The sequence below is a fragment of the Phasianus colchicus genome, chromosome 1 (genome assembly GCF_987193195.1).
Source record: "Phasianus colchicus chromosome 1, bPhaCol1.hap1.1, whole genome shotgun sequence".
Lineage (NCBI taxonomy): Eukaryota > Metazoa > Chordata > Aves > Galliformes > Phasianidae > Phasianus > Phasianus colchicus.
Genome location: NC_143436.1, coordinates 181,944,194 through 181,971,107, shown reverse-complemented (window position 1 = coordinate 181,971,107; position 26,914 = coordinate 181,944,194). Strand labels below are relative to the sequence as shown.

General features: G+C 41.7%; 1 protein-coding gene across 2 annotated transcripts in view; it reads right to left on the bottom strand.

The window, feature by feature from the left end:
- GUCY1A2 (guanylate cyclase 1 soluble subunit alpha 2) overlaps positions 1–26,173 on the bottom strand; it is a 136,985-nt gene extending 110,812 nt beyond the window's left edge. Inside the window, exons 1-4 of one of the 2 annotated variants that reach the window (XM_090133902.1) lie at positions 25,844–26,173; positions 15,472–15,533; positions 12,354–12,475; positions 1,214–1,932 (exon numbers count right to left, since the gene is read on the bottom strand). In XM_090133902.1, coding sequence (XP_089990028.1) covers positions 1,214–1,932; positions 12,354–12,475; positions 15,472–15,533; positions 25,844–26,122 — 1,182 coding nt within the window. In that variant the 5' untranslated portion in view covers positions 26,123–26,173. The remainder of the gene's footprint in view (positions 1–1,213; positions 1,933–12,353; positions 12,476–15,471; positions 15,534–25,843) is intronic. The other variant, XM_031606201.2, reaches the window with a different exon arrangement.
- Between the last annotated feature and the right edge of the window lie 741 nt (positions 26,174–26,914).

The window sequence follows — 26,914 nt, the reverse complement described above, 5'->3', positions numbered from 1 at the left end:
CCCTCTTGGTTTTAAGTAGGTTGAATACATCAGTTCATACAAAATGAGAAGCACCAGTTTGCTTCTCTTGGGGCAATATTGTTTCAAGGGGAAAATGAAGCAGAAGTATTTTTATTGGTGCCAAAGAGCAGTGCGAAAGAGAAGGTGAAAACATTACTGCTGTCAGAATTGATTATATTTTGAAAAGAGCCCGGAATTAGGTATGTTGTAAGTGTAAGCAGCAAAGCACAGGCGGAATTTCTCAAGCCATATCCCGATCATCTGAATTGTATATGTGCCACCTTTAAGCAGAAATTTGGTAGGTAAATATCAGTGTGATTAGGATTGACTATTTTTGATTACTGGCTCTTAAAAATTCAGAAAATTATTATTTCACTTAAGAAATCTCCAAAGTATCTCCAAAGAACCCAAGCACACACTTTCAATATAAGCACAAAGTATTAAGTGTGTCAGTGCATAAAGCTGGAATCTCACTTTGCAGCAAAAAGCTTTCCATGAATTCAAGGATATGCAAGAAGGCACTCTCATCCAAGTCTTTGTGAAGGTCTATTCTAGAAGACAATTTCACATGGGATGCAGTGAACTCAATATAGGGCACACTAGTTGAGGTAACTCTCTTCTGAAACGCTGAAGGAAGACGCAGAGTAGGAGGACAAGTAATATTTTAAATTACTTGGAAACATTAAAACTAGTGTTAAGTGATACTGGTACCATTTACAGCTCCGGTTCTTTGAAAGCAGGGTGAGAGATGACACAGACAAAAGCAGTGTTTCCAAATTGGGAAGCAGGATATTAAAGCAGCTACGTGAGCCCTGCAGCAAGAGTCTTTCAGAAAATATATGGAAAGTTATTCCCCAGTTTAATAACTATTTAATAACGATTATTGTCATCATAATATAGCTGGAGTGAAATTAAGGATTAGATATGGGCGTTTTCTAAAAATCCTCACTTTTCTGATTCAAACTGAACTAAGCAACTTCACTGACGTGAATTTCCTCAATTGCAGTGTCACAATTTCCTACAGCATCTCAGGCAAAGCTTGTAAATAATTTAGGAAAATACTCACTTGTCTGAGGAATACCACTTAACCCTGTTTGGAAGGCATAATTGAACTTTTCACAATACACAGGACTTTAGATGTTTCTTTCTGAACAAAAACTCCTCTCTCATCACACACATATACACATAAGTCCTTCCAAATTAATGCTCTTACCTTGTCTTTATTTTCAGAGTCAGAATCCTCAAGTTTGGTCCGAATAACAAAGGGAGTAGATAACCTCAGGAGGACTCGTTCAAATGTGGCACTGATCTTAGGAGAAACTATGTCGAAGCAGTCTTGGAATTTCAGAGTTTTATGGGTATCACATCTGAGCTGCTTCCTTAGACCTTCTCCCAGCTGAAGAACAAACATGTTTTGATCAAACATCAGGTGAAAGGGGAATGCTCTGCAGAAGGTGCTGATACTAATCCTCAGATCTAAGGGAGACTGGGAAGTTCCCGATGGAAGTGCTTTTGTGATATTTGCATTTTCGTGTTCTTTGATAAGGAAAGTCAGACAGCTGCAATTACCTGGGTTCGTCCCCTCTGAACACAGTTTATCATTAGTGACTTGTTCTACTTCCACGTCCAATCGGTAAATTTTCTTTGCTGCTGCCTTTATCATTCCCACCATTGCAAACCCTACAATCTGATGTGGGTGAAAGTAATGAAGCATGAGATTGCCTTCAGGGAGCTCTTTGCATAGGAAAGATGGGGATTCCAGGGTGGCCTGTCTTCCAAATGAAGTTCTAATGTGCTCCAGCAAAGCATCAAAGCCATTGAAGAAGTCTTGAAGGGTCCCACCTACAGCTCGAAGAACTCTTTCATTCTCATCAAAGCAGATATTGAAGAATTCCTCCCCAAATTTTTCTTGCATTTCCTCAAATTTCAGACCTATAGGACAACAAGACACTCATGTCAAATACATGTATCACTACTGTGTCACATCATCCCTTTGTTGTTTGTTTTCTCAATATTTTTCCAAGCGATTTAAGAGTATTTTTTTCACTATTTATCTACCCATGGAACCACTGTTTTCCGTGGTAGTTAGGAATGCCTGAATTGTAGCCTTGGATGCCTGAAACACACAGCTTCATTCCAGTAGTCATTTTTGTCTGCCATTTCAATCCCTCGTGCTTTCAGCTCCACATCCTAGCCAGCTAAGTGTGAGGTTTACACTTGTCTCCTCTTCCCTGCTGGAAGGCAGAACATATTATAATTTCCCTAATTTTTAACTTTCCCTAAGTGTACGTCACATGTAGTCTATTGTGCAAATACACCCAGCCAAGGGTGCATACCAGCCATTGCTGATGCAGACATGGGAGAGGTTTCTGCTCTTGTTTGCTGTTTCTCATAGGACCAAGCTTTTACCAGCTTGAATAATGAGTTACTGGAATGCTAGTTTCAGCTTTCATGAAAAGTGCAAAGTGAGACCACTGGTTTTCAATAAGCAGTGCAAAGCCATACGCTTAAGTAGCTGGATTGGTGGTGGTGGTGTTTTTTTCTACAGACAAAATACTTTCCTCATTATAGATATGGGCACTGCAAGAAAATAGAAAGAATTGTTACTTTTTTGTTGCCTGAAAAGAAAAACAATGCTTCACTATTTTGAGCTTCTACATTCATCTATCTTCCAAAAAATCCATGCCCCTTAGAACTTTCTAAAATGCTATTAGTTGAGACAGGTCTGTTATATCTCTAACTGTCACTTCAAGTCTCCATCAGGGCAATACAAAAGGTTTTGATTTACAGAAGTGATAAGGCTGGTATTGCACAAGAGAAAGAAAATATCTGTAATAGCTGTCTCTGGTTATAAATTTTTATCAAAAGCTACCCGTTTTTTATTTACTTTTTAAACTAGAAAAAATATATATTTTTGAGATGGTTATTGAACATTTTCTTCTGTCTTATTTTAGGTAGGATATGCTCTGTTAAGTCTCATCTGACACTAACCCTCTATCACGTAGCATAGTTACAAAATTCATCAGCTATATTTGTGTTTTACTAAGCTGTGGTAGAAGAAAAAGAAGTATAAATAAGCTGTATTTGAATTACAAATATCCTACAAGAAATAAATTACACAGTTCCTCCAGTGTATTGAATTTATTAAATTGTAGCGAACCAGTTGAACTCCTTAAAATTGATCCCGAGTTCTAACAGAAATGAAGAGCAACTATCTCATTCCTCAGGGCTCAATAGGCCCTTTATTTTAATATGTATTCAACATGCTTTATAACACTGATAAGGTCCCAATGGATCACCAAACTTCTTACTGTTTGTTTAGATTACTTGTAGGCTTTACAATTTGGAAGAATAGTGTGAAAAGAGATTTTCATGCCCTAGAGGTATAACAGGACAGAAGTCATTCATCTGTCATTTGCTGACAATAACCTTTGATCATCTCAAGGGACGGCCCATGCACATAGACAGAGATACAATGATCAGTATTTACAGGGGATTAGTATATTCCATACCTTTGCAAACCATCTGCAATGAGAGTTTTGTTTGGTCCTTCAACATGATTGATAGCACATTAAAATTCATAAAATTACATATATAAACAAGAAAACATGACAAAGCAATAGGAATAGTTTCGGAAAGTTCATCTGAAGGCCATTACTCATAATGAACTTTGCTCACCAAACTAGGTTATTACAGTAATATTCCCAGGATCTTTTGTGTCCACAGATGGTCAGATCATCAACTAACCCAAAAGAAAGTACCTCTGATACATAATGCCTGCTAATATCCCAATTCAGAGAACAGCATGCCAATTACTGACTCATTATTACTACACCAGCATAAAAAAGTAATGTAGCATTTTCCATAAAAATTCTCACTATAGCCACAAAATAATTAAATTCTAACCCATATCCAATATCAGCATTGGATATTAATAAGAAGAATTTAAGAAGTTATCGTATTCATGTTTATACACAAACATATATACATGTAAATCTTATTTTTCTTTAGAGTCAACTGTGAGTAGCTTCAAAAGAAGCATGGTTGTGGAAGTGAGCACTCGCAAGTCTTTAGCAGGAGCATCCAAGGTTGTAAGATTGCAGAGGTCCTAATAGTATGGGAACACAATTATGCAACATCCCATAGCGCAGCACGGGTGAAGAAGCTGTCTTTCAAGCATATTATAACATTACAGTTAAAACAGTAATTTGCACTAGCACCACTGACCAAAACCAGGGTATGTAGGACTAGTAACCCAATACCCCATACTCTACTGCTACATAGGTAAGTCTCATCTTACAGTCAGTGAAAGGAGTTTTCTTAGTATTTGGCCTAAGATTTTGTTGACTATCTTAGATTGGTCCGTTGTTTGCTCTAGAGGACTGACTGTTCAGTCTGGACATAACATATTAACTCCAAGCAACATGAATTATCCAATTGTATTCAAGTCAGTGATCTGACTCCAGGATGTGCCACTACTTTTAAAAACATTTTAGTTCTGAATTGAGTTACACATAGTACCAGCAGAAAATTAGATTAACTCAGAATAGAAAAATGTGTACACTCAAGCTAGACCAAACTGCTGGTCTGTTTTAGTCAGGAATTTTATCTCTAATAATAGACATGATGAAATACTGAGAAAATTAAATAAACACAAACAACCTCCTAAAACAAACATCCTGCATGCAGAAATGTGATGAGGAAGGCCAGGGCCCATTTGGAATTAAATTTGGCTACAGATGTCAAGGGCAACAAGAAGGGCCTCTTCCAATACATCAGCAACAAAAAGAAAACTAAACACTCCCAACCATTTTGAAAGATCATAGCAATCAGGAAAGGTGCCTGAGTACTACAAGAAAGCAAATGTCACCCCAGTCTTCAAAAAGAGCAAGAAGAGTGATGCAGTGAATTACAGGCCAGTCAGCTTCACTTCCATTCCTGGAAAGGGGATGGCACAGCTTATCTTGAAGGCCATCTCTAAGCATGTGGAACACAAAGAGGTGATCAGGAATAGTTAGCATGGATTCGCCAGAGGAAACCTGATTGCCTTCTACAGTGAGACAACTAGCTGGACAGATGTAGGAAGAGCAGTGGATGTTACCAACCTGGACTTAAGCAGGGATTTTGACACTGTCTGCCTTAATATTATTACAGGCAAGCTCAGGAAATGCATGCTAGATGAGTGGACAGTGAAGTGGATTGAGAATTGGCTGAATGGCAGAGTTCCAACAGCTGTGGTCAGTGGCACAGTTTAGTTGGAGGCCCATAGCTGATGGTGTCCTCCAAAGATAAATACTAGGTGCAGTGCTGTTCAACTTCTTCACCAGTGACTTGGATGAAGGGTTAGAGTGCCTCCTTAGAAAGTTGGCAAAGGATAGTTGGCCGCTGGGAGGAGTGGCCGATACACCAAAGCGCTGTGCTGCCATTCAGATAGCTCTTGATTGTCTGGATAGATGGGCAGGGAAGAAACTCAGGAAATTGAACATTGGCAAGTACAGAGTCCTGCACTTTGGGAGGAATAATGCCATGTACCAGTACAGGCTGAGTGCTGACCCAATGGAAAACAGCTTTGTGGAGAAGGACCTGTGGGTTCTGATGGATAGCAAGGACCATGAGCCGGAAAGATGCCTTCATGGCCAAGGCCCAGTGGTATCCTGAGGCACATTAGGAAGAATATTGCCAGCAGATCAAGGGAGGTTGTCCTTCTGCACTACTCAGCTCTGATTAGGCCATGCATGGAGTACCGCAACCAATTCCAAATACCACAGTACAAGAGGGACAAGGAGCTTCTAAAGCAAGATGAGCAAAGAGTTATTAAAATGATCATAGAACTGGAGCATCGCTCATATGAGGACAGGTTGAGGGAACTGGGCCTGTTTAGCCTGGAGTAGATAAGGTACAGGGGAGATCTAATCAATGCATATTTAAAAGAAGGATGTCAGGAGGATGGGGTGAGGCCAGACTCTTCTCAGTGATGCCCATTGATAGGATGAGAGGTGATGGGCACAAAATGAAACAAAGAAAGTTCTGTCTGAACACCACGAAAAAATTTCTTACTGTAAGGGTGACAGAGCAGAACAAGCTGGCCAGAGAGGTTGTGCCTCCTTCCCTGGAGATGTTTAAAACCTCTCTGGACATAACACTGAATAATGTGCTCGGTGATAGATCATCTCCAGAGGTCCCTTTCAACCTCAAGCAATCTGTGATTCTATGATTTTGTTGCCTTCAGTTAAAGAAAAAAAAAAAAAAAAACAACCCTTGAATATTTTTGTATTAGCAGATTTTTGGCATGAGTATAATCTTGTCCTAAACAGTCTTTTCAACACAAAGCCAGGTGGCAGTTCCAGATTCCAAAGTATAATTTAAAAATAGTAGGAAAAGCGACATTTATTTCTCAATAAAAGAAAGAATTTTATGTGTACAGGCTAATGCTGAAGGTACATTAGATGCATGATTTGGCTTGTAAGTGAGCCTAGTGGCTTCCTCCTTTGTCTGGGGAAAATGAGGCTGAGGGGAAACCTTATTGCTCTCTTCCAATACCTGAAAGGTGCTTAGAGAGAGAGCGGGGTTGGTCTCTTCTCACTGGTGACAGGTGACAAGATGAGGGGAAATGGCCTCAAGTTGTGCCAGGGTAAGTTTAGGTTGGATATCAGGAAAAACATCTTTACAGAAGGGGTTGTGAAGCACCAGAATAGGCTCCCCACGGAGGTGGTTGAGTCACCATCCCTGGATGTGTTTAAAATCCATTTGGATGTGGTGCTCAGGGACATGATTTAGCAGAGGGTTATTAGTGCAGTATGATTAGGTTGTGGTTGGACTCAGTGATCTTTAAGGTCTTTTCCAACCTGAGCAATTCTATGATTCTATTCTATGATTCTAGTACCAGTATCTAATTACTGTAAAAAGACTTTGATCTTATTTGATTATCATAACCAATTTATATCATCCTGGAAACTCGGGCAGTATTTTTCATATTATCATTTTACTGCCTTTATTCAAACACAATAACATCATCTTATGCCTTTATGTATGACTCTGACACAGCTGTAAAATTTGCACTATACTTCCCTTATAGCATCATCTAGGGCCCCCATAACTTACATTTCATAAAATAAAAATGAGAGTTATTGTTAAAAGTATTCCTCCTGCTTGTTCACCATAATACTTGTTTTATTGAATTCTTAATGGGGCATTTTTTTCCTTGATAAAGGTGTTGAAGTTTTCCTCCAACAAATTATGGTTAGAAATATTATATTAAAAAAATTGTAATTAATACACTCAGTGAGGACTCAATCACCTGTGCTCAGGCTACCCGTAGAATATTATGCACCAAATTACTGACACAGAAAGCTCAATTCATCTATAAAGAAGAGGCAGCATTCTTTTTCTTTTCCTTCATATAGTACTTTCAGTAGCAGCTGTGGGCAAAAGCAAACTGCCTGGAGCACGGCAATCATTGTGTTCCCCCCTCACTGAGTAGTGAGTGGAAACCTCACTACTTCTATTTGCACGGAGTTTATCAAAGAACTACAATCAGTAAACTGATGTTTCCTAAGAATAAGGCAGATATGGTTTGCTTTGTATTAACCCTAGAGATCAAATAGCAGTAAAAACAGTTTTAAATTTGCTTTTGCATTAAATCTATGTCTTTGAATCCACATAGAGAGGAGAACTTCATTTCTTGGAAAGAATAAAATGGTAATGAAATCTAAAAACATTTCCCATGAAATGCAAAGTCATCTCTCGTAGTTCCTCACATGTATAAAACGCTCAATTCAGATGATTAAATATATAAATCTAATGTTATAAATACAAAAATCTAAACCTACTTGAAACTTCATTAGGCATCCAAGACATCTACAAAAGGACTAATATATAGTTAAATCTGCCAGGATAAGAGGCTTATGGAAGACCTACATATTTTGAAGGTTTAACATAGGCTACACTGGATACTCCACAGCACCTAAAATAATGACAAACTCCTACAGTTAGTCAATGAATCATGCCCAAAATGTCTTCTACTTTATAAATAAACTTCTACAAGATGGTAATGTACATCATAACTTCAAGCTGCTCAATACGGTACTGATAGTACATCTGCTTTCCAACAATAAATAGTTCTGGTTTGAGAACAGCAGAAAGTCTAAGGCCATTTGGTATCAACATTTGTCCTTTTCTAATTTAGATGTATTCATCTCAGTTTTGAAATCACATTAACTATGTGGGTTTTGTTTAGATTACTTTTGTGTTGCCAGTGCAGTGTAATATCTGCTAAATAAAAGGAGCCTTATGTGTAAAGCTTCGACCCCCCTGAGGATGCAGTTCCAAGTATTACTAAAATCCATTAATCTCTCCAGTCCTCTGGGCCATGTAACATTTCCTTTTACACCATTTGTAAACCAACAACTTTAATTATAAATCAAGCTGTGTATCCTAAATTAGTTGCATCCTAATGACTATCTGCAGTTGTTAGCTCAAAGGAAATGGAAAGTGAAACGAATTTATGTGCTTTAAATATATAAGCATTTACAATTTTCAGGCATCTGTTCAGCAGACAATGTGCCAAGCCTTTGTCCATCTTTTCCATTTACATCACTTGATCTAATCTCATCGTAGGCTGATATCTGTCCTGATATCTTCTTTTCAATGCATTTCCTGTCTTCTCAAATGCAGTAATTGTCAGCAACAATGTGCCACTATCGTTAAATAGTTACCAGAAAGATCTCAAATTTATTCCTTTTTAACTAGAAGATATATCGAGATTTTCTTAGTTTCAGAAAGGAAACACAGACATTCCATTTTGACAAATGTACAAAGAACAAAAGACTTTTATGGAATTATGTGGGCTAAATGAAGGAACAACCCTGCCGGTTATATCTAGAAATGACATGATTTGCTCAGTATAAAGAAGCCTAGAGCTCATATATTCTTTGGTGGTGACAAGCAAATTTCACCAAGAGAAAAAGCTCTCTGAATTCACAAACAGTGAATTTCACCTCCTCCTCAGCATCTCAGGGAGGCTGAATCTAGGTATGCAATTTATCTTCCTGATGGGACAGGGCTACAGTGTGGAATTCCACATACCATATCACCAGAAGATCCATGTCATATAGTCCTTCACATGGAAGATGCCCAAAAAGTTATTCACTTAGTAATGACAGAGGCGCAAAGTCCTCACACCACTAACAGAAGCAAGATCAAGAAGGTGAGTTTTATTACTTGTCTCTAAGTTTAAAATATCTAACAGGAAAACTTTGTACAATGAATTTAAGTCCACATGTGGAGCTAACTTAGCTGCCATTGATGTAAGCTGTGCATTCTTTAAAGAAAAATTAGATTTGTGCTTTAAGGTTTTAAAAGCCAATTTTTTAGAACAGATTAAAAACAACTTGTGTGTTGCACAAATTAATTAACTGAATAAAAGATGGAAGGAAATGCAGTAGATATCCATATAATATGCTTGATCATACAAATCTTGTCATTACTCCTGAAATAACTTCAGTTTAACAGCAAAAATCTGCTCTGAACAGAATCTAACTAGTCAGCTAAAGGCATTATCTGGGTCAACAGGATAAAACATACCAGCATTTATTCATTGAAACATTTTATTTCAAAATGCTCTCTTTGAGGCTAGGATTTTTATTTTGCCCAGTTTCCAACCTACTGTTACTTATTTTTCCTTTGGATGATATGCTTATGAAGGACACCATAAAAAGTATGCATGCACCAATTAAAGAAAGCAGAGCCCATCACAAGCTGTTGGCACTATTATGAAAAGAACACTGAGTTAAATTAAATATTCCAGTCACAGAAGCTGTCACCAGAAGAGAAAGCTGTACCACTGATCTGGTATCAAACATGGTTCACAGCATTTGAGCATGATGGACGTGGCTCCATTAATTACTGCAGATTAAAGCAGGAATACCTCTATTGATGTCTAGACTTGTAGCAGGAATAACTTACCAAGAAGATGAGAAGAACCAGGCCCTTCCACTGCAGGAAGATGGTGTTGAACTTTTGTCATGACTTGACAGGAGGGAAATTCCAGTGTTCATACATGATAAATTGCATGCATTGAGCTGGGAGTCATGCAGCCAGTACTGTGCTGTGAGCAGTGTGTGCACCAGGACCACAGTGCAAAGCATGTGCTCACAGCCTTCTAGGCTTACTAATGATCTCAGCATTCACTATCTTCTGATGAATAAGGAATGCCAAATGACTATTTTAGAGGCAGTTTCAGGGTCAGGAGAGGTGATTTGTGTTGGCATTATCTAATGTAAGAGATCAGGAGGTTGCTGCCAAGCATCTGTAAGAATACACTTCCCTGCAGCCCTAGACAGTGAATCCTTGCTACCACTCTCATAAATAACTCGAGTGCTAGATTTGGTTCAACAGTTTCTCTAGCCTCCACCACAGATAGATTCATTCTCGTCTCCTGTCAGCAGTGCCAATTGCTCCAGATACCCATCTCAGTAGTAATGTACTTCTTACTCAGAAAATTCTCTCACTAACCCCTATTCAACCAGAAAAATAACTGTATGTGAGAATTAGTTATGCAGTCTACAAAGGAACTAACTGTTACAATAAAAAACTGGTTTTATTGCTCAATCCCTGCAAATTTATTTCCAACAAAACCCTTTTTACTAATTCCCAAAGACAGTAACATCCAGATGCTGCTTATAAATTGTGATCCCAATGATCTGCCCCTAACACAGACTGTGAGGATACCACTGAAAAACCAGCCACACATCACCACTCAGCCATGCTAACAGATCAGGACTAACATATTGATTTAAAAGCACTCTGAAGCCAAAAGTATTTGTAACTATTTTTAGAACACATATATTCTTTCATGGTGAACTGAGTACTGAAAATTTAATTTGTCAGGGGGTTATTAACAGTATTAATATGTATGTGTTATTGCATAAAATCATTACTTTGTTTTTGTCCTGCCTTACAATTCATAGCATTTATTTCTGAGAGTTAGTAATCAATCATTTAAAGATGCAAACAAAATATGCTGTAATTAATTCTGGACATATTTACAATTTAGTGTGTTCTCTTAGTGGCCCAAACATGGAAGGTGCCAAGCACAGCCTCTTCCCACAGCTTTGAATAGCAGCTAAAGGCACTCAGAACCTCCCTGAAGGTGCTTATCATCTTGCAGAATAAGGCACTTGACAAAGGAAAAAACACTTTGATCCCTGAGAAAATATTCATCTCTAAACAAGAACACAAAAGTTGTTTCACAGAATGCACCACATCTGTTTAACAGTTTGAGATAGAAAAGACTGACACACAAATCAGATAGCCTCAGGAAGGAATTTCTTGTCAGGAAGATACAGTGGTCCACACTGCAACATGGGTAGACTATAACCTTATTCTCCTGACACAGAAAGTACATCACATCTTTAATTTACTTATTGGATGATCTTAAAGATCCCTTCTAACCCAAACCATTCCCTGATTCTATGATTCTGTGAATTATCATCTGAGGTCAGACTTCAGTCGTGTGTCTCCTGTTGAAGAAAGAATTCTAGCTGCATAATGCCATAAAAAGTCTGCAGCTTTATCCTGTATACTACCAGGTCAAAGGGGACTTTCAATGAACCAAAATTACATCTTGGGCACCTTCCACCCTAATTTCAGCAGCTTACTGAAGGCTCCAAAGGAAAAGCAAAGAAATTTTAAACATTAGAAGTTTTTGTCATGACTTGACAGGAGGACAAGTCCTTTAACCAAGCCTAAGGGTTAAAGCTTGATCTGTAAAGTTTACTTTAAACAAGGAAGATAGTCATTTTCATAGAGGTGAAATAGTTAAAACAACTCCAAATCAATAAATTACATTCTCAGCATCAGGCTCTGCATTGGGCTCTGCACTTCTTATACTTATTTTTCTACTGTCAGGAAGGACACGGTTTTGTGGGCAATATTGATGGTAGATGGTACATCCTGCACTGTGTTTCTCCAGCCTTCTATCCACCATTCCTGTAAATTCTGAGAGCATCTGTTGTTCTGCAGAAATCCTACGACACTAATTGAGACAATTCCAAGACTCACACCTGCATAGATGCAAATCTAATCTGACTTAAAACCTTTAAAATTTCCACATTCAACTTTCCCTGACATCAACCCTCTAAAACACAATGCACCTCCACTGAAAAATCATTCTAGTTTGCCTTAAAGGCACAAAATACGTGTAGAAAAGGACATGATATATCAGCTACTTGTGTAGCTGCTTACTTCCTGAATTTTCTTTGTTGGAACAACAATGCCTTTGTTCTTTGTTGGTGATAAGATGGTCAATAAACTTTTCAAATGAAGTAAACAAATTCCCTTAAAAAAATGCATACCAAGTACATTAGCTGTACACTGGAGAATTCCTGAGACATCTTCAGTTTCTTCATTGCCAGAGCAGTCTGTGTAGGTGCACCTGTTTGATATATTGTGAAAGTTCTTCTCTGCATCCCTGTACCTAGAGTAAAAAAGTAAATATATAAATATCATCTCTTTATACAAATGTAAGAAAAATACCTTTCAGAAATGGTAATAAATGATATGGCTAACCCCCCCATCTCTTCCCTCTTCCCATCAATCCCTTTCATACATATTCTCACACAGATGACACTGGATTAATAGCATGTGGGATTATACCAGAATCTGAAATATTATCTCCAGTGAGAATAAATACATGAGAAAGAGTTTCCAAAGGGTTCAGGCATGAGGGAAGTGTATCAGGCATATCTGTCACATGTCATCCCTGCTGCGATGCTCTTAACAAAGTTGCACAGCAAACTCCAAGCAAGATGTTTATGAGACAATGGAGAATAACTAATAAGAAGAATAAATCTTCTATGTCACATTACATTAGTATTGCAAGAATAAAACCTAGCTTTCTCTGTGGATTATCTTCTGAAGAGATGAAATTTGTTTAAAGCCTGGTAGAGAAAAATTAAAAAGAATCCCACCACTGCTGAAATGTACAGAGCTGTGCTCAGGCCAACAGGAAAGAACTGACATCTAAATTATTCTGTTTGATTTAGCTTTGCTGCATTGTTTTCCCTTAATTCAACAGAAACAGAACAGAAGCTGATACGACGTTTAAAACAAATCTTTATGCAGGTGATAATGAGGACAGAGGAGCCAATACAAGTGAAGAAAATATTACAGCACAGTTACAGTGCTCTTGGCAAAATATGCAATTGATTTAGCTCAGTGCTCAGAGAAAAGATTCTTTAAATGAGTATTTTATTAACAGTTTTGCTGTGCTTTCACACTTTGTTTATACTTCATAAATCATGAACAGCACTAAGGACTGGACTTCTCATCTGATCATGTCCTGAAAAGCCCAGCACTGGTTTGCCAGCACCCATGGAAAAGGCTGTGATGGATTCAGAGCTGCCCATCAGGTTACTCCAACAACAAACTGGTCTTCCATGTGGAGCAAAGCAAAGGCTGATTGTACGCTCTACAGTGACCATTCACAGGGGTCCCTGGTGACACCAGGCCATGTCAAAGGACAGCAGCCTTTATCCTGCTTCAGCAGCAGGCCTGGTCCTGTCCCAGTGCCTGAGCTGAAAGTCACAGCCCAAAGCCACAACCAAGCAGGAGATCAGGCCTCTGCAGGCTGCACCACAGGCTTCCTGGAATGGCACCACGGCCATTCCTCACTTCTGCTCTTGAGGAGGACAGGGGATTTAATAAACATTTATGGTGTACAGGGTGTCATTACAAAGGTACTGGCTGTGGGGCTACATGGGCCTCTGTGAGGAAAGGCTGGGTCTGCCCCATACTGAGCATGGCTTGAGCCCAGCAGCCATGTTGACGGTGCCTCTGGGAAAGCATGTTTAATAAAGGGCAAAAAAACACCTGGTGATGTGAGGAATGAGACAAAAGAGTGCAAGAAACAGCTGCATCAGCAGCAGGGGCAGCAAAGGAGGATGGATAGGAGGTACCCCAGATATTCCCCTATGGCTGGTGGAGGACTCTACTTTGGAGCAGGGGGATATGCCAAGGAGTGTTCATGTTGGAGCAGAGCAACAGTGTGCAAAGTTAGGAGCTGTTAGCTGTTATGACTGACCTCAGCCCCCACTGCCAATGCCCTCCATGGATCAGAGGGAGGAAGGAAAGGAGGCAGGGATAAAGGAGTGAGGTTGAGCCTGGCAGAAGGCAGCCCACCACAGTGCGTCTCAGCGCAGCACAAATATAAGACATCTCCTACAGACAGATTCTACTTTCACTGCGATTTACTTAAATCTATACAAGTGTTCATAAACTTGAGTTGAAGTGCATTGTAAATCACAGGAATTACAGGTTTCCAGAGTGTCCTGTTCTTACACTCTGTCCATTGAAAGAAGAATATCTAAACCACATGTGGCCATAAATTATAGGCAGCATTGTTTTTGCACACATGCTTTTCACAAGACTCTGTCTCACCCACTGAAGTCTCCTGACATGAGGCTTCACACAAACTTTTTCACAACTGAAAATATTAGCAGCCAGAAGGTTTCTCCCTTTCTTTGTCCCACGGTGGACATCATAATTACCTGCCAAGACTGGCTCCCTTCTCTTGCTCTCAGGCGCTATCCAGGCATGATAACACTGCACATGTCACCTACCAAGCTAGGCCTCCCTTTGAATTTTAACCAAACAATGAAAAACAGGCAAAGGACAATTTCCTCCAGTGTGCCGAGCTTCAAAACAATGTCATAAATCCTAAAAAGACCCTAAATGCAGCTTGAAAAAAATTTCCCTTACATCTTTGTAATTGAATTCAGAGGACAGCATTCCTCATTTGTTACTTGGCACTGCCATTTAATGGCTACAGACCTGCATCCATTGTACTGTTAGAAATGTGAGCTGTCTGCAAAAGCCAAAATACTTGTGTAGGTAAAAGAAAGGTTGTAAGGAAATTATTTTGATCACTGAAAGAATGTCTCAGGTTTTCATGATGACAGTTGCTATCATTTTATTTATTTATTATTATTTATTTATTATTATTTATTATTCTCTTAATTTTCTTAATAAACTCTTAGGAGGTGATTTTCTGCCCTACCATGCTTCCACTCATACAAAAAAGCAAGTATATAACCATACACTTATGCAGCAAAAAATTATGTACGATTCTGCAAGACTGGCACCTCAGCTCACAGAACAAATAATTTTTCCAGAAATCTCATCTGGCTCTATGAGAAGCAAACTAGAGTAGATCTTACACTTTTATAAAAAGATTCCCTATTCTCCTCAGACAAGAAATGTCACTGTTAATGAAGCAGTCAGATGTGATGGGATTGCACACAAAAAGGACTGGGCAGCAGTTTATCACTAATATCCATTGTATGTGCTGCTACTCCAGAGCTTCTCTAGCAGTTTGTTAGGAAAATTAAAAAGCCAGTCAGCCCAGGCTGTGACTTTGAAAGCATAAAGGAAAGCATTTCCATGCACCTTTCACTACCTCAAATTAACACTTACCCAATAACTTGATGCTCAAAATACTGCAGTGTCCTTTGAAGAGTTTGCCGAATAGTCTGAGGCTATGGAAGAATAATAAAAAAAAATAATAATCATAAGATTAGGGAAGTGTGGTACAGTCTAATTAACGTATCTTCCAACACACTATTTAATTCTCCAGCTTTACTCCTCCTCGTCATCCACCTGCCAGGTGCCCATCATAGCAACAGAAATATTATTCATTCCTAGTATCTTAGTTCTTCATTAAATAAGAATTAACTTAAAAATGAGATGCAAAATTTATACTGCTTACAAAACTATTTGTCCATAACGAAGTAACCACTTCACTATTAGCTCTCACAAATTATCACATGTCAATTATCTCATTACTTTAAAATAATTAAAATAGTCTGCAAGTAAATGCTATAATTTCCTGATAAACATATCTCCAGGAAAAGGCATAGGGTCTTTAGACTTTCTATGCTCCCTAGAGCATTTTACATTAAAGAATATTACAAAGACATAATTTATTTTGGCTTACTTTCCTAGCAAGCCATAATTCTTCCATCATCTTTTAAATCATCCAAACGCTCAAGTTCATCAAAAGAAAATCATGACATGCTTCAAGCATTTTGATGTTGTTTCCTTTTAGTAGGTGTTCACCAAACAAACAACATATGTGCATAACTGTGTTTATTTTCATTATTAATACTACTACAGTGTTGACCAAACAAAACACTTCTACTACTGGTACTGCTGCTGTTCCTATTATTTGGAAATAATGCCTGAGAAATCTTTGGATAAATCAAGAAAATGTAAAATCCATGTCAATCTCTTTGGAATATTCCAAGTAATTTATGACAAAACATCACTCTTCCAAAATTACCAGCATGTACCAAATCTGAAGTTTTTCATCTGTACATTTTGTCTCGTGACAAGCAGACAAAGGTACCCAATTTGAATTTAAGTATTCTTTAAATACCCTTCCTTCTGTACCAAAGGCACAGGGATATTTTGGTAAGACTCAGTGGCAGCACCAGGCACTCAAATTTTAGAGATATTTAGTACTTCTTCATCTTTTAGAAATGGCATGTAATTGTTTTAGAAAGTAACAGCCAAACAGCCCAATAATTTTAGATATTCTATTCTTGAAAAAATGCCACTTGAGATTTCATTCAAACCACCATCATCTTTGAAAGTCTCGGATTTTGCCAACTGCTGTACAGATTCAGCAGTTCAAGACCTGACCTTTCTTCCTACCGGTTCCCTGTAAGTTGGCAGAAGGAGGTACCCGAAAAAGCATTAATGAAAAAGATTATACAAGGTTTGTGCAAGTGTAAAAACTTATTTTTTAACTCCAAATTGTAGGACTTTGTCCATTGGGATTCAAATGTGTAGAAATGCGTACACTTACAAAAATAAGCTGAAATAGATGTAAACCTTGGAAGATATATATATATATTTAATATTTGTGTCAGATAAGTCCTTCTCCATTCTGCAAGAGCTGTTTCCTGTGATAAGAGATACTTTTCACTGTTCCCCAGCCTTCTTTTCAGAGAATGAAACCCCTTCCCAAACAAGCATAATGCTCTCTATAACTACCTGAAGGGAAGTTGTAGCGAGCTGGGGGTCAGCCTCTTTCGTGTAACTGGTGATAGGACTAGAGGGAATGGTTTCAAGCTGCGCCAGGGAAGATTCAGGCTGGATATTAGGAAATACTACTTCTCTGAAAGGGTGGTCAGGCACTGGAATGGGCTGCCCAGGAAGGTGGTGGAGTCCCCTTCCCTGAAGGTGTTCAAGGAACGTTTGGATGTTGTGTTGAGGGATATGGTTTAGCGAGAACCATTGGTGATAGGTGGATGGTTGGACTGGATGATCTTATAGGTCTTTTCCAACCTTAGTAATTCTGTGATTCTGTGATAAGGTTACAGAGCCTGTTGTCAAGGCATCCTCACACCACTTTGTCAGATGAATTCCATTCTTCCTCAGCAGTCCCTGTTCCACAGAGACCAAAGCCCTTCCAGCAATACCAGCCACAGATGCTGCCTCACAAGATGTATCGACTCCAACCTGAGTCTTTCCCACTCCTCAGCAGGATCAAACACACCCCAGCTGGGCCCCACACCTTTTGCCCTTGACCTCAAAGACAAGTAGACACTTGTGATATTCTCAAGGGTTCCCTGGCTGTATCATTAATGCCCACATGGATGAGCAGCAGGGTTCACCGTCCCAACGCCAGATGAGCCTTGGCAGCCTACATGCAATGCCATGTCTGAGCTCCTGGCAAGCAGCATGCCTCCTGAGGCAACAAGGTAGCTTGGCAGATAAATTTCTCCTCACAAAACAGTTTCTGATAACTACTACCCTCCTTTGCTTGGTGCCTTTAACAGTGGAGGCTCAGTTGGCTCTGATGCCTCGCCACAAGGTGGGTCACCTCTCCCCATAGTACTATCCCTGCACTGTAACTGCTGAACTGTAGTTCATGTATGAGAAAAAGGGTTCTCCGGTTTGTTGTCGGGAGTAACACAACACCAGTCTCCCCCATCTCAAGAGTTTCCACCGTTGCCCGTTGACGTTGTCTCTAGTTGTCTATCCTTCATGGTAACACAGGGCTCAGGTTCTTGGCTCTGCAAGGCCTCTGAAGAATTGTTCATCCTCCATGACAGCTATACCTGCTCACCATCTCCTGCAGCTCTTCTACCTTGTAACTCAACACTGAAACCAGAGCAGGCCACTACTGCACAGTAACAGGCAGTGATTCTGGCCATGGCACCTCATCATGGCAGCCACTGTGACTCAGCCAGACACCACTGTTTGTGGTGCCCAGCCTGCAGGATGCTCTTGGAGAGAAATCTGCCCTTCTCACTAGATCTCGCTCTGTTCTTACGCAAAACTGAATCAAGACCTGAAGCTAGATCAGTAATAACTTCAGGGGTGTTTTCAAGACTAACTGGGGAAAGTCTTTATGAATGCATTTGTCTAAATGATGTATTCAAGGTTTTTTTGTTGTTGTTTAACTCAGACAACTTACTTTGAAAAGGAATTCTAGTTTAAACATGCAGCATCTGAAAAAACAATTAGATTAATTTAATTGCATCTATTTTATAAATGTCTTTCCTTGGGCAATCAAATATAAACTTTCCAATCTCTCCTCAGAAGATGAAGGCTTTAACCTCTTCCCTGACCATTTCCTATTACCTTTGAAATGTCTCATTTAATTGCAACACTTCTGGAAAGAAATGATAGGACTCATTTAGCCAACTGTATGTACCCAAAGTGATACACTTCTTTGTACAGTTGGCAAGTACTAAAAGTCTGAGGACTCAGCCTTCAGAAGCATCTCTGTCATTTGCCTAGAGAGAATGTTGACTGATTGCTTTAGACTTGCACATCTTTTTGATGTTTAGGTGTGCATAGACAAACCCCACCATGAGGTGACAGTACTAAACAGAGTATCTTAGATGACACTGCTTAAGTTTACAAAAATGCAATATCGTATTCTCCATCCCATTCCTTTTGTGTCTTATGATGACCAGTCAGTACTAGAGAAGAAAGGAACTGTAGGAAATGGGCACGTCCAAGCCAAATGAGCAGCTAGAAGCCAAAAAAGCAGCCAGATACAGCTTCTCCTTAATCCTAACAAGGCTTCAGAGACTTTTCCTGGTAAAAGCTAAGTGCCTCCTAGCTGAGCCTCAGAAGTGCTTCAACAGTCCTGCTCTTAAAAACTTGAGTGCTAAAAATTTTAAACACGAAAGCTGAAGCACTGAAAAGCATAATAATCTCAGCTAGAAACCACTTCACTTCTATCTGAATTTCTTCAAGGAACTCTGTCAGGTCAAGGGGCTCCTTCAGACTTCTTGTCTTAGGAAGCTGTGTGTTCCTCCTGGAGGCACAGCACTTCTGCACACAGGAGGGATGAGCTACTGTGACCTCAGCCAAATCAGAACTTCCATGCTGATAGCTTTAAGTGTTTTAAATTTGTAGTCTTCAATCACTAACTCAGCAGATGTGTAAGGTTTTAATTGAGGGTTTCACTGCTGAACTGTCATTAATGAAAAACACTTATTTTTCTGTATTTCAAAAACAATTCTAGTGAAGTTTCTGTGCTTATGTGATTACAGATCTCTAAGCATACTTGTACCTGGACAACCTGGAAGGAAATGAGTGGAAAAACAGTTTCATTTCTGTTGACTTTTTTCTTTAATATTTAACCCGTGATCATGAAAGTGGTTGAAATCTGTTCTTTCCCTATCCTTCTGGTCACAATAATATTGATGTTAAAGAGGCAGTAATCAAAGAAACAAGGCTCCAGCTCAGGACAAACATTTATCAACATTTCCCAAATGCCAGGCTTGTGAAGATAAGTACTGAAATTGCTGCAACTAGGAAAAACAGAACTGAGAAAGGAAAGGAAGACTCCTTTGGTATCTGATCATTTTCTGATGATGCAGAAAGGAGGAAGACTCCCTAGCAGGACCTGGATCCCTCTCTATCTCCCCTTCTTAACAGAATGGAATGAAAGGGCATAAACCAAAATCGAAAACAGAGATGCAGAGCCCCAACACAATGAACCATTTGAGAATTCAAAAAAATCCATCTTTAGTGGTGCTGACGATAATTTGGAAAAAAAATATTTGTTTTATTCTCTAGCTTCTTAACCTTTAGGATGCACTCAGTTTTCTTCTCTGTAACCGTGAAAATCAGCTTCCTGCTTCCAGAATTTTGTGTTTCATATAAGAGCGCCAACTGCCTGCAGACCACAACTAGCACCCGATTTGCTATCAAGAGAGGAAGATGCAGACCCCCCAGCAGGGGAGTGTGTGGAGATCCAGAGTGGAATGGCTGACAGCTGGATGCTAAGCGAGCTGCCCGACAGCAGCACACCATCACCCAGGCATGAGGAGAAGAAGGTGCTGCACCAGAGCTCAGTATTACTAAGCATCTAAAGCTGAGAGCATTCTGCTCCTCAGTTCATACAAGCTGGGGTACTCTTCACAGACAAATATTTGTTCACATCAGAGGAAACAATTTAATAAATTACACTGAGACCAGGTATTTTACCCCATATTATACCATGGCAATAACAGCGCAAACACTCTGAAGAAATAAAACAGTGTTAACTAATAATTAGAAATTATAATTCCTGTATCCCCAGCTGCCTTTCAACTAGAAGCATCGCAGACATTATGGATGGAAATTGCCTATTAGATCATCCAGTCTAACTCCTTGACAGTGAAGGATAAATATCTCAGGGTGCTATCTATTATAATAGCGGCTGGGATCATTTTGTTCATCTGTTGAATTTCAGCCACGATTCGGATGGATAGAAGATCTGTTCCGTGCTGCAGGAAGAAGACATTCAGTACGTGAGGACATGACAGGTAATCTACCTCTCATGCTACCTGTACACCCTTGAAAGCAACTCATACCTACTCCATAAAATCGTTGGTGCTATGCTAGGTGGGAAATGAGAAGCTTTACATGTCAGTGCTCCTCAAGGAATTTCTTCTGATGGGATAGGACAAGCCCAATGTTCTCAGCATCATTGGGCCTAATTTTATATACCGAGCTGCAAACATGCTTTGAGCCCTATGATTGAAACATAGATTTTTTGACTTCATTTTGAAAGAGTTTGCAAGCAGACATATCTAGAAAGAACTATAGCATAACATATAGCCCTTGACATTAGCACAAGAAGGAAAAGAAAAGAGAGCTTATCTGCTGACTTTCCAAGTTTCACCAGGGCTACATTGAACTGCTGTAAAGTGGTACCTCTCTGCTGGAGCAGTTGTGAATGAAGGACATTCAGTCTCAATTTTATGTACCTGTGACTGCACACTGCAATTTAGGGGCATATATTGGCATGGTCTCTGCTTCGAGGCCACAAAGATGCCTGCAAAGTACAAATGTTTTCTAAGAAATGCTTTTTCCAAGCACTGAAAAATTGAGATTTCAGTCCGGAACTACACAAACATTAAGAAAGCATCCATCACTGTGGTTGGGTCTGAGTACTGGATGTGAAATGGTCAGGTTCACCCCAAACAGAACTGAACTGAGGTCAGTAAAAGCTGAAGGCCTTTGGGCACAGCTAAATTGTTTTTTAAAATATTTCATTTGCCAAGGCTGAAATTCCCTTGCCCGAGATTCTTAGCTACCAATTCAATTCAACAATTTGAAGTTTCAGCAGTGACACCATCAATAGCCCACACAGTAACTTTAGGGGTAGTGTTCAGGTTCTTTTTTTTATCTCATTGTCAGGAAGAAGGCTGCATTCAAAAAAGACAATTCTTAAATTCAAACTATTTGGCAGCAGCCAGTAGTAGCTTCCTCACAAGAAGTTTAATGTCTTCATTCGAGCCTTTAAAGGATAATGGGAATAATTCTGCATGAAGAGAGAAGTATACCAGAAGCGATTCCCACTTAATAATGTTTATAGTTCAAGAGATTTGTTGCATGGGCCGTTCAGAAAATAAAATGGACCAGAAATGTAAGTCAGCCTAATGCTGTGTCATGCTGTAATTCTCTTTCCAGAAGGATCAGCACAGTGCTTCGGGGTACACAGCCTCTTCTGAATGCACACCCAAACGCTCTCAGCTCCTTCAGGGTAATCTGTGCCCCTGAGATGGGAGCAGAGTATTTGAGTTTTCAAACCAGTGACAAATTATTCTTTTTTTTTTTTTTTCTGGTTTTGATTCTATTTTCAGCCTGGGATTGGATACAAGTCAAGATGGAACTGGAGCAAATGTGAAAATTGCTGCAAGGAACTAGAGTTTAGTGAGAAAATAAATGGCATTTCTGAAGAATAAAACCACATCCACCAGTGCCAGGGTATCATTCCCACATAGCAGAGCCCTTACAGGCAGAAAAAATGATGTTGATAATTTACAGCTCATAGCATCATCATCTCTAGTTATAATCACTCAAAATTTATGTCATTGTGGGTGTAAAATTCATCCTTTAAAATAGAGCACAACAATAAAGCTAGAATTAAAAGAAAACTATCATTCAGTCTGCTTGTGACATGCGTTTGGACATGTATTGTGCCGTGTATTGCAGCTGTGTTTGGTCCCAGAAAACACCCCCTGCACACCCAGGTGGCAGGCATGGTCACCCTGAGCCTTTGGGCTGCGATCCTCAGCCCTCTGGCTGCAGCTCTCTGTGCACAAAGGGGTTGGTGGGATGCGGGCTACAGTGTGCGTGGTGCAGCTGCGGCCAGAAGCTGCCCCTCTCCTCGCGTTGGCTGCACCCTGCTCAGCAACACCCATATAGGATGTGTGGGGAGCTCTGCTCACCTGCCTCACCGCCGCAAACTTTTCACCAAGTTGTGCAGCTGCTTTGGTGGAGAGAGAAGCCTCCATCCTCTCATCTCTGGCTGTTAAAATAGAGAGGGTTTGGGGAAGCAATTCCAAATGGGTGGTGTCTTTCATTCAGCCATCCAAGTATGCCAGGAAACCTTTAAGAATGTAAAATCACCCTGTGGTGACTCAAGATTGGACCCCTCCATCCTCTAGCATAACAACTGCAGGAAAATCTCCAAAGACACATTTGAGACAAAAGTTGGAATAACACATGTTGGAAGGTGCTGGAAGCTGTCCTCCCAGAGCAAGCAGAGAGGCTGGGTTACAATCTGCAGTGTAGAGAGAGCTTCACTTTTTAACTTTTTCTCCCCATTGTTTTTCACAAAGCAGTATTTGCGCAGTCACACCACAGCTAAATTTGAGAGCAGCACTGCAAGTGATACACGATGCAATTTCCACTGACTGTACAGCCGTACCCATGCTCACGAATACACTGCACAGGAGATGCTTGTATTTTCATGCACTCTTTTGCACTACCACTTCTAAGGGCCAGCCTGCTCACACAGCCCCCTGCTGCTCTGCTCCCTGCTACTGTGCAGCTCCTTCAGCCTGAAGGCTCCTTCCTGTAGCTCACATCAAGGCTCTGCACATCCCAGAGCAGCACTCGGCAGCCCCTGCTCCTGTTGAATTGAAACAACATCACCCCTGAGCTCTCTTTGCACACATCTCTGCAGCATCAGACGCACACAGAGCATTTCTATCAGTGGAGATACGGAGAGAAATTTTGACTCAGCATCTCAATCCCAACCGTTACCAAAGAAAAGAACAAAATTAAGTATCAGCATCAGGAACCTGTAGCACCCTTCAACTTTGCAAGCACAGGGATGAGAAAGAATTGCTGCCGCATTAAGGCTAAAATGCACATGCTGAGTTACTGAAGGGAAGATCTATAGTATATATATTCATACACACTCATACATACATTAGTCCTTCCATACTTAACAGAGATCTTCATAGAACTACGGAATAAAGACATACCTACATCTGTGTAAAAGTATTAGAGCTGTTCACTCAGAAAGAACAGTTGTAAATGCACCCTTCCGATTTGCCTTTAAATTTTAAAAATAAGGGGAATGACTCTCATTTGACACTAATTGTACACCCAGTGTCAGTTTTTAACTTCTAACTGAAGTTATTCCTGATTTAGATCAACAGATGTGAGAAAAAGATCAGATTCCGACAGACAGATGACAGCCGGACTTGTTGCAAGAACACATATATTCAGCATCACAGAAGAGATTCTGAAAAAGATAAAAAAAGGCACCAAAACAACAAAGCACCTGAAGAGCAATGTGTTGGAGTGAAGAACAAAAAGATGGGAAACCGATTCCTTTCTCATACCAGGATGGCACCAATGTGACATTTCCAGTGTGAATGCCACTGACTGATGCCAAAATGTGTAAGGTAGAATGAAGCAGTAGCTACAGTGCCAAGATAACAAAGGGAATTTGGGAACATTCTATATCGTATGAATCATAGATTGAAATCAACAAAAATAAAGATTGTTATAGCGGTAAAAATTGTCGTAGTAATCTGCTAAGGAAACCAAAGGAAACTGTTTCTTGGGACATGGAGGTGAGGTGGGATGAAATTTTTGCATTCTTAGCTACAGTTCCCCAGGAGCAGGAAGGAAGGAGGGCTCAGACCGACCAAAGTTTTCTCATCTCTCAATTCACAGAATGTGTGTATTTTTTCAAACAAATCCAACAGTGAATGAAAGCTGTAAAGCTGTAGTTGTCTTTTATTGCTTCAGGAGGTAACAGCCAAAGGGAAAATGCAAACACTAAGGTTATCTAAAAATACTGCACTGAGCTACTTCAGAATACTTCCAATATTTTGGGTAACACATGCTCTAATTATACCCCTGCATCATTATCAAATTAAATAGCTTCATTTTTCGGTACTAAAACAAGGCAAGTCTCCTGAGATACCATCTATTAATTTCAGCATGACAAGCCCAGGTTCCCAGTGGGGAGGTAAAAAATCAATGGGAAAGAGAAGTCTTGGCTGGAAGCGGACGGCTGCCGGCTCGGTCACGCACTGCTAACTTCCCCCATGAGGCAGCCTGGCTGCTCGGATCCAGCCTGTTCGAGCAAGGAAACAAAAAAGAGGAATGAAAAGCAAAGCACACCGACAGCAGATGGTGAGGAGATTCAGAAGTCATCTCCAAAGCCAAATAAGAAAAAGCCAAAAGGATACTGCAGTGCCACCAAATTCAGCAGATGTGGCTGCCGTGCAGATTAGGCTACTTGTTGCAGTCTACGTTCTATACCTGAGCACGTTAAGGTATCTCAGCAAGCAACAAGCATTCCCTTACAACTTCCTGAGGAAAACGTAGTGATGGTCACAGAGACAGCACTGTAACACAGCGCTGGAGAACAAGCTCCTATTGCACACGCAGCTCAAGAGCCGCTGGCTGCAGTCACCCACAGCAGTGCCCGCACGCCTCACGCGTTCAGCACCAATTCTGTTCTTTGTAACATACGCACTGCTTCGCTGCCTCTCAGCTACAGGTGCAGCTGGAGACAAAGCCATCAATCGCAGACCGCAAATCACCCTCAGACTGCTCTCTTAGAATGCCGGCGCATCGGAGAGGCACAGAGAAATCTGTTGCTGCAGTATTTCTGAGCGGAACACAAAAACTTTCTTTTCACCTTGTTCAGCAAGGAAAAACCCTACAAAAAAAACCTGCCAACTTAAGAACTTCACATCTCCTCTGTGGTAAAGAACGAGCATACTACGCATAGACAGACGTGCATAACTTTTCCTACAGAATTGCTGCTAACACCAGCTGGCAATAAGCACTTTGTGACATCAAATCCTAATGCCGAGAACTCGGCTGGAAGAGCGGAGCGGGGCAGCGTGTGCCTCCCGCCGCGGCTGCCGAGCCCTGTGCCGCATCCCGCCGCCCGAGCGGGCCGGGCAGAGGCCGGGGAGCTCCGCACATCGCCCCGGGGCTCGGGCGCGGAGCCGGCCCCGCGGAACAGCCGCCGGGAACCGTACGTGAGGAGGCCGGGCGGGCGCGGAGCACTCACCGCGGGGGCCGTCAGGCGGCGGATGCTCTCGCCCAGCGAGTCCAGGTTGACCCGCCGACGGCGCGGAGCGCGGCGAGCCCCGGCGCTGGCCGCGGCGGCGGCGGCGGCGGCGGCGGCGGCGGCGGCGGTGAGGGGTGGCTCGGCGGGGCCGGGAGGGCTGCGGCTGCCGTTCCAGCAGAGGCGGGACAGCGGACACTCGCCCTCCTCCTCGGGGCTGGTCTCCGGACAGTCGGAGCCCAGCGAGCTGAAGGACTCGGAGGAGATCTTGCGGCGGGACATGGTGCCGCGGGCCGGCGGGACTCAGCGCAGCGGCGGGCAGCGCGGGGCCGCGGGGCCGCGGGGGCGGCCGCCTCGCATGGCCGCGGAGCCCCTCGGCGGGGGGCGGCGGCGGAGGCGCCCCGGGGCCGCTCTCGGCTCCGCGCTTCGCCGCGCCGCTCCGAGCCGCGGGTGCTGCGCGGCGCCGCCTCGCCGGGAGGCTTTAAAGCGGCGGCGGCGGCTGCCCTCCTCTGCCTCGGCCGCCCTCCCTCGCTCTCCCCTCCCCCGGCTCCCTCGCTGCTTCGCGGGAATCACGTGTTGTTTGGAGCCCTTTCCTCCTCCTCCTCCTCCTCCCGCCTCTCCCCTCCCCGCTCGCCGCCTCTCGCACGCCGCGGCCCGGCAGCATCCCCCCTCCCTGACCGCGCCGCGCCGCGCTCCCTCCCCGCGCTACGGGGATGTCCCCGCTCTACGGCGGTGTCCCTGCGCTATGAGGGCGTCCCCGCGCTGCTCCGGCCGTGCCCGGCCCCGCCGCCTCCGGGCCCGCGGCGGTGCTGGACAGCTCCCTCAGCCCGGGCTGCCGGGGAAGGCGGCCCTGAGCGCCCGCCGCCGGAGAACTGCGCTGAACGGTACCGCTAAACCTTAGGGAAATGGATGATGTTAAAAACAGGAGAAGGCTAAAGGGCTGCCATCAGTTTTCAGAGGAAAAAGTTCTTTTCGGGTCTGACGTTGTGGGTCACGTCCAAGAAAAGGAACTGAACTCATTCTCTGCGTTACAATCCAGCTAAAGGGAAAAGCAGAGGGGTGTGGGAAACAAAG